This window comes from Gastrolobium bilobum, unplaced genomic scaffold (assembly GCF_033153095.1).
Source record: "Gastrolobium bilobum isolate Gb01-03AN ecotype WA unplaced genomic scaffold, APGP_CSIRO_Gbil_v1 utg21167, whole genome shotgun sequence".
NCBI lineage: Eukaryota > Viridiplantae > Streptophyta > Magnoliopsida > Fabales > Fabaceae > Gastrolobium > Gastrolobium bilobum.
In genome coordinates, this window is record NW_026898371.1 from 137,463 (window position 1) to 146,098 (window position 8,636).

General features: G+C 35.1%; 1 protein-coding gene across 3 annotated transcripts; it reads right to left on the minus strand.

Moving 5' to 3' along the window:
• Positions 1-1,123: 1,123 nt before the first annotated feature.
• Positions 1,124-6,576, minus strand: LOC133315412 (geranylgeranyl transferase type-2 subunit beta 1). 3 transcript variants are annotated; one of them, XM_061517040.1, is made up of 10 exons: positions 6,506-6,576; positions 6,074-6,139; positions 5,779-5,929; positions 5,558-5,674; positions 4,895-4,961; positions 4,659-4,807; positions 2,537-2,670; positions 2,350-2,448; positions 2,155-2,230; positions 1,124-1,296 (listed from the first exon to the last, which is right to left on the minus strand). In XM_061517040.1, the coding sequence occupies exons 2-10, from the start codon at positions 6,125-6,127 to the stop codon at positions 1,202-1,204; spliced, it is 942 nt and encodes a 313-aa protein (XP_061373024.1). In that variant the 5' UTR covers positions 6,128-6,139; positions 6,506-6,576; the 3' UTR covers positions 1,124-1,201. The 3 variants fall into 3 exon arrangements, 2 of the variants coding, with proteins under 2 accessions (XP_061373024.1, XP_061373025.1); XM_061517041.1 differs by lacking the exon at positions 6,074-6,139 and having other exon boundaries at positions 6,506-6,552; XR_009752066.1 differs by lacking the exon at positions 1,124-1,296 and having other exon boundaries at positions 2,350-2,458.
• Positions 6,577-8,636: the final 2,060 nt, after the last annotated feature.

Sequence of the window (8,636 nt, forward strand, 5' to 3'; positions counted from 1 at the left end):
CATAGTGGTACATAAATGTCTCCCATGGAGGGTGAAGTATGTTGATATAGGGGGTGTCCATAGTGACAATGCTAGAGACCAAGCCACTAGTGAAGCTTCCCATGTATGTATGTGCTCAAAGGGAGAGTGTGTGTGAGTGCTCTACATAGAGGCAGAGTGACAGCATAGTCAAGAGTGGGGAAGAAGAAGCTCCCTCCTCCATGTGTGAGAGGGGTATTTAGAGAGAAGAATTCTCTCTTGCATGGAGGCTTGAGCTGGTCAGCCTATGAGCTGTCTCATCAAGCTGCTCCCTGTCAGTGGGGCAGCAGTGCAGGATGGAGAATATCCCAGTGGTGAGCCTCTATGGCTTGCCATGAGTTCCCTCTAGAAAGTTCTAGATATGGGCTTTAAACGATTAGGCCCATCTGGTGAGCCTAAGTGAGTAGTATCCAGAACAGTTGGGTTCATTAGGATTTTAGACACCGGGTGATATCTATAAAAAAATTCTACTAAACCACATAGTGCCATGCCTTCTTCAAGTCATATAAAAAGCTAATTAATCGATCCATTTGCAGGCTGGCCTAATTCTAGGCCCTTCTATTCAGGTAGAGACACTGGACAAATACAAGATTTTGATCTCTAAGTTCTCAAGACTACACTTCCTTCATCATAATGTTCATGTGCTTTCCAGAATTATTTCCTCTTAATCCCCATCCTCGTAATCATTTCCTGCATCCAGCTTGAATTTTCTACCACCCACATTATCTTCCAAAATCATTTCCTCGAAATCACCCCATGATTTGCTTATAAAATTAAAAAAAAGGAAAAAATAGTTTCTCATTGCAGTTAATAAAAGGAAGTAATAATGGAGAAAAATGAAGAGAGAGAGAGAGAGAGAGAGAGAGAGAGAGAAACGATGGGAGAGGAGGACAGAGATGGCAGAAGTGTTCTTCGACCTCTGTTTTGGAAGGCAAATTCATATGAAGTTTATTTTTTTCTTTTTTTAATTAAACTGCGTGTTTCAAATTTAAGTAAAAGATGCTCAAAATGTTGAAGTTATTCACAGGAAAATAGATATAAACTCTAAAGGAGAATTACAAATCTTATGATTTATTATACAGGGGGGGGGGGGGGGGGGGGGGGGATTATATCCAACTCCGAAGAGTGAGTCTAAACTCAAGAACTTGTCGCAACTGGATTACTGTCGTTGAACTTCAAGTCCCTATTTATCAAAGAAAATCCTGTTTACAACATCAACCGGTAAAGCATAAGCTGGATCAATCGGTTTCAATCCTGGATATTCAAGAAGTGAAAGTCCTGAAAGAACAAACAAAACAACATCAGCATCCTGAGTTTATTGTACAAAAGGAATATGAAAGGAACTGCACTGTCAGGAAAGGATAAATAAGAATGTCTCGCTAAGTTACATCCAATACTAGTTTACACTGAATCAACACTATAAAGGGGAAAAAGGTGAGGGACAAAGAATTATATAATAACGTAGAACAACAAGTCTCATAAATCATAATTCACATATGTCCTCATTTCAAACCTTCCAAACAACTGAAATAAAAATAGAATAATGTTGTCAATCACGTCTGATTCTCCACATGATCCATTCAGATTTTATTTTATTTTATTTTATTTTTTTCTTCCTAGCTTGAGTTGATAATGCCCATAAGCAAGTCAACATTGAAATATTCTGTTTTCTTATTTAAATAATTCTAGTTTTATTTCTTAAAATCATGGGATTTGATTGGCCAATTCTGTGTGTGGGCAACACCCTTAAATTGTAGTCACCTTTTTCATGAACAACAAAAAGATACAAAGAAAATCTATACTCTGCTTTTCTACAAATAACAGTTCACGTATCCAGTTCTATTGTATCATCATAAGCATGTTGAACTACTATGACTAATCTTATAGGAACATGAAGCTAGCAACAGAAATTCACGAGGATTCATGAAGAATGGCTTTTCGTCTCTCTTTTGAAAGAGGGTGACTGAATGAAGTCACTGGTCACTGGTCACTACCATTTAATCTCAATGATAAAGGGAAACTTTGGTTGGTTGGTTCCCTCACCAACCAAGGAAACACCAGATGACAAGATTTTTAGCACAAAAAGATCAAGAACAAATGGTACAAAAAAGAGGGGCAAAAAGACAGTTAAACTACCAGCCACCCCGAAGTATGTATGAAAGACGTCCACGGCATCATCTGGCCTGTCTGAAATTCCACCATTTTCTGTGTCCTTACAATTTCAACATACATAATATTTCAGAAATACTAACCTCACAACAGTTAATACTCCAAAAGAAGAAACAAGAGCATGCTGATTATAAACACAGAAAAGAAATTCAACTAAATAACCTGGCAGTCTAAGATAAACTTTATAAGCTTCTCCTTACTGATCCAATGAACCCTATCAATCATGATCAGGCTAGAAAGAACCCACCATGAGTAGCACACCTGAGATGATCTAAAAGCTAGTAAGAGAAACTGAGAAAGACAACAGGGGCATTTAAAGCTTTATCTAAATTTGAAAAGATTTACTTACATCAGGTAGTTTCTCAGGACGCCCGTTCAGACCTCCAGATTTAACTTGTCGCTCACATAACCACCAACCAAGTAGGTCCTTGTCAACAAGATCAAGTGACCCTGCTATAGCAAGGGCCCCCACACAACAGAAAACTGAAAATTGGAAAGGCAATTTCTTACGAGGATGCTTCAAGTCTACAACTCATTTCATTCTTTCATTTGAAATTCAGAAAATAGAAAGGTCAAAGCAGACTTATTAAGCCAAGCATTCACTGATTAAAAAAATTGTTTTATTATATGCATATCTTGAGTGAACAGTAAATACAATAGAATGTATCAAATACTACTACTGTAGAAAATCAGAATTCAAATTCAAATATTTTTCCGTTTTTATTTCCTATTAATTATGATTAATTGTAATTAATTATAATTAATTGTGATTAGGTTTAGTGAGTCATAACTGAGTCATTCTTATGATTGTGATTAGGTTTGGTGAGTGATAGCTGAGTCATGCTTAGCTATTTTTTCTTGTATAAATACTCCTCATTCCTTATGTAATTATTCAATATCGATATACTGAAAACCTTTTTCAATATGGTATCAGAGCCTCGCCGCCCCACACTTTCTCTTGTGGCGTTTCTTAGCACAGGTAGGCTGGGCCTGTTGCATTGTCCACTCTTCAAGCCCAATGGGCTCTCGTGTGAGGGGGCGTGTTGAGATATATAGTCCTACATTGGTTGTATGTGCAACTAATGTGGAGTTTATAAGGTCTTGGGCACTCCCACCCTTTGAGCTAGCTTTTGGCGAGGCTCTGATACCATGTTAAAGAATCTTGGGATACACTACTTCGAGCAACTTCCATGCCTAGGAAATATTTGAGAGATCCAAGATCCTTCAGTACAAACTGATTAGCTAAACATTTCTTCAAAGAGAAGATTGCAGATATTCTCACTAAGGGCCTACACCGGCCAGCCTTTGAAGACTTGATTGGCAAGTTGGAAATGATCAACATTTACCTCCCAACTTGAGGGGGAGTGTAGAAAATCAGAATTCAAATTCAAATATTTTTCCGTTTTTATTTCCTATTAATTAGGATTAATTGTAATTAATTAGAATTAATTGTGATTAGGTTTAGTGAGTCATAGCTGAGTCATTCTTATGATTGTGATTAGGTTTGGTGAGTCATAGCTGAGTCATGCTTAGCTATTTTTTCTTGTATAAATACTCCTCATTCCTCATGTAATTATTCAATATCGATATACTGAAAACCTTTTTCAATAACTACTAAATGGCAAGGATAATATAGTTAACAAGTTCAGTAGAAGCTTGTTAACGAGTTCAAGGTTAAAGGTATGCTGCAATGCTCACTATTTAATTTGTCAGGAAAATACTAACTCAAAGTAATACAACTTTTAAACATGTTATGTACCTCCAGTGTACCCTAATCCCAAGATTTAAACCACAAAAAAAGTTCTCTTAATGAAAATATTATTTTAGCCCCCTCGAACAGTGCTGCATAGGAGAAAACAGATTCTTGTATCCATAACTTCAAACAACATAGTCAAACTATGCCCTAACCACATAAAACACTCCCTTCATGTGGGAAAGAAGTAAACAACACAATCTTCAAAGGGAATAAAAGTACACTGATACAACCAACCAACAATAAGACAAGAATTTAAACTGATAGAAGGAAATTTGTATTGAACTGGAAGCTTGTGAGTACAGTATCTCAGAGCTGAAAGTAGAACAGTCACTATGACAGCAACATTGTGAAGAAAATGACAATGAAGAAGAACAACAATGGGAAGAAAGCAGCAAAACTGAACCACCCAGAGCAGTTCGAGAGGCTCTGGTTCTCTCCCAAAATCCAATCAGATTCCAAGCTTCCAGAATGTTTTCCTCTAGCGTGATGCGCCTCTCAAATACTCCCCCACTCGATGTGTAACCTCCTAACTAACTCGTACCCTGGCTAACAGACTCTATGATGAGTCAGCTCAGCATTAATAAATAATCCCTTATTTCTCCTTCTTTCATACACCCGCTTAAATATCTTGCTTGCCCTTATTGTATTATACACACATTGAGTAACATACAGAAAGTAATATCTAAGTAAAGTTCATGAATAATATATAACGTACTTTGTCCAGCATGAGATTCCCCACCGGGTGTGCAACCAAAACCACCATCCATATTTTTGCAACTTATAATGTACTTCACAGCCTTCTCCACATTGATTTTATCCAAGTGATGTAATATTGATAGACAACAAATAGCAATATAAGAGAACCTGAGACAGATAATTCAGTGGATTTTAGTCAAAGTTACAGTAAGATCATACATGCACAATAATCAAACAAGATATTAAGAAAAATACCGCGTATCAACTTCACCCCACATATCCCCTGAAAAAGATCCATCTTCATTTTGCAGACTGACAATATCTAACAAAAATATTAAGAAACACAAGATCCAGTATACTTCGTAGTTAATTAAATTTCACTACTATAATTTTAGTAACTAATCTATCAAATTGTATCAAAATTCACGGCAAACTTTTTTTTATTTACTTTTTGTGATTTTTGTGAATTAGAATAATATCTCAATGGTTTGAGCATATCCTCTTTTACTTATTGTAAATATTCTATAGTTAGCAGGCCAGCTCATTGATATTCTGTAATTAGTAGATCGGCTCATTAGTTTCCAAAGATAGAACAATCTGTTTAATAGCTTCCTGACTTTTACGGATTTATTTCCTTAATGCTCCCAATAATATGCATGTCTCTCCTATATGCAGAGACTTCTGTACATTTGAAATAAAATACACAAGATATCTTTTTCTACATTTTTTTATAAAACATATTAAGCCATTTAAGCACAACATCAAAGTATATGGCCAACTAAAGCTACACATCCTGATAAGCAAACATAAGTATAACAATTAAAATATTTTTGCAAAAAGAACAAAGCTTCTTCTGTACCAAAGAACATTTGTCAATATAGATCCTTCAAAGTCAGCCAATATGTGGTCACAGGATACAATTTGTCACTTTATCTACATCAATAACATCCAGCTTATCAAAGAGAGCCAGAACCTGCACAGCACTTAGTGTATACAGGATGTGTGGGTCGTGTCCAACATTTCCACCAAATCCCCCTGCATAACATCGAATATCTCATAAGATAAGAAATTATCGATGTCAATAATATCTAAAAAAAATTAATTCTAATAGTAAGGGAACAAACAAAACATTGAACAACCTGACTCGTGCTGACAACTCAACACCCATGAAACAACCTCATCAACATCCACAGTGTCAAGCTTTCCCATAATATCCAGAGCAGTCAATCCCCAGTATGCGCCATTCATTCTTAGATGCTCCATTACCACAGATTCAAAATCATCTTTCCTCTAAAAAAAAAAAAAAAAAAAACTGAACACACTAAGCTTTTTAAACAGAAAAGAAGAGTTTTCAAGTCATCATGATACATCCACTCAAGGTGATCTATCTCCCCCCTTTTCTTTTTAGAAAAAATATATAAATGGGAAGCATACCTTTTCAACTGACAATATATATTGAACATGTTTCTCAGTAACCAGCTCTCCCATCTTGCGATTAAACTATAACCAACAACAAAATTAGAGTGATTAGAATCAAAGTTTAAAGTCCCCACCCAAACCCATAAGTTCTTTTATTTTTAAGGATACAAGCTGGGGAAGGTTCGGTACAACATCGACATTTAATCGAACAGTTTATGGGCAATCAACTACGCATCGGGAGAGAAAAAACCAATCAGAACACACCACAAAATAAAATCACCACTGAACGGAAAGAGTAAAAGTAACAGTGATACATCCATTCAAGCCATTAACATAAACAGAGCATTACACATTTCAGTCATTTCATCGTTCAGTTCAGATTCAAAAATAAAAATAAATAAATTCAAAAGAAAATAAATTAGAAGAATGATTATGAAAGTTAATTACCTGTGTGAAGCACCTTCACTGCTTGATCTCTCGCTCGGAGTCCAATGGCACTGAGTAATGGTTGAAATTTTGGATCAGTATAACTTTATTTGGATATTTCTCTTTTATTTTTTATTTTTTATTTTTTATTTTTTATTTTTTATTTTTTGAAATATTTAAAAACATTTTTATTTTTTATACTTACTTTTCAGTTTCGTAAAAGTAAGTATTTTTTATTTTTACCTTTATAGTTCATTTGGTCAAGATCATATGCTATAACATGGCTGTGACCTGTGGTAAACAAGAAATTTAATTTAAAAATTAATAGATAAAATGAATAAAGATGAAAAATTTTGAAAAAAAAATGTAAGATGTAATCATTTAAAATTTGTTATTATAGTTTAAGTACTTTTCATAATTCTCTCTTTTTTTAGGTTTATTTAATTCAAAGTTTATATATTAAAAAATAAAAGCTCAGTTACATTATAATACCTCAAACATACATGTTCTTTTAATCTTATTATCGTTTTTACATGGTTATCGTGTGTTTTGATTAATTTATATATTTGAGAATCTTATATAAATATATAAATTGAAAATCTTACATTAGTTAAAAGGTTACTATAGCTTTCACCCAAACATCCCCCCCAAACAAAAAGTTACCATAAAGTTTTCAACTAAATATTTGTATATCAAGATTAAATTAAAATAAACATGTAATAATTTTTCGTTAAAATTTATGCAATGAATTTAAAGCCTTTGTTATTTGAATATATAAGTCTAGGTTATAAAAAATATTACTTATAAACTATAGTTGCATTAAATTAATGATTTGTCTGCTTTGCTTAGACTAATTCAAGGGTTAAGATCATTTTAAATGTTAATAATTTTTTTTCCTTTTTTTGATACATTAAAGTAAAGATAAAAAATAAAGAAAAAGAAACACAGAGAAAAATAAAAAAATAGGGGAACTTCTAACGAGTCTACATATGTCTGGCAAAAATCATACCCCTACTATCAGTCTGGAGATGACATCATAGTCTTGGGGGTCAACAAAATGAGCCTCGTCAGGTAGCTCCAGGTGCACCAACAGATAATTTGCCGACCAGTCTGCGCACTTGTTACCTTCCCGTAGAATATGCATAAATCGAACATTTCATTGACGATGATGAACAAATGCTTATATTCGAGTCACTAAGTGGGGCTCACGAGCTTCGTTGTCTTCTTCCTTGAAAACTAATGCAATGACTATTTGACAGTCGCTTTCAACTAAAACATTTTTGTAACCTGCCTCCCAAGCTAACTTCAGCCCTTTAAATGCACCCCATAGTTTCGCTTGTAAAGCATTACATTATCCAATTCTTGCAGCAAACCCTCCTAGCCAAAGTCCCATTTGGTCACGTAGAAGTCCTCCACAAGCTGCCGTGGTCATTTAACCCTTTGAAGCTCCATCTGTATTTAATTTAACATATGAAGTCAAAGGGGCTGTCAACTCACATTCTTAGAAACTTGGAGGTGCAGCCTTAACTTTGTGTCTGTATAGACACATTGGATCTCTTTCAAGTGCTCAAGTATTGGTCGAGTAATGTGTCGGTCCCCGTTGGAAGCACTAGCATTGGTGACTTCGTTTCTCCAGCGCCAAATAAACCAACAACAAACGATAAACAATGAACTCCAAACAAAGCCCTCCAAAGCCATGGCATCACAACTCCAATTATCAATCACTCAATCCTCCCAATTGGCATCAAAGAACTTAGCTAGTCTATCATATGGCAAGAGACTGTACCATATATCATGGATCACCGGGCAATCTCGGAAGACATGTATCACAGACTCCCTTTCCTAATCACAATTTGGGCATAATAGGTCTGCTGTGGACCACGAGTTGGTCCAATCTTTGGTAGGCAAACTTTCGTGCCTTAATCTCCAAAAGAACATTTGAATCCGGTGAGGCCCTTTGCAATTCCACAACTTGTTCCAAACCACCTCTGAAATATTGTTAAGCTGAAAAGACTATTTTGTAAGATATAGATAGCAATTACTGACCTGTACTACAGATGTTCCACCCAATAACCATAAGCTTCTATTTGGGCCGTCAAGCATATCAGGATGGAGTATGTTTTTGATCTTTTCAACCACCTCAAAATCGAAA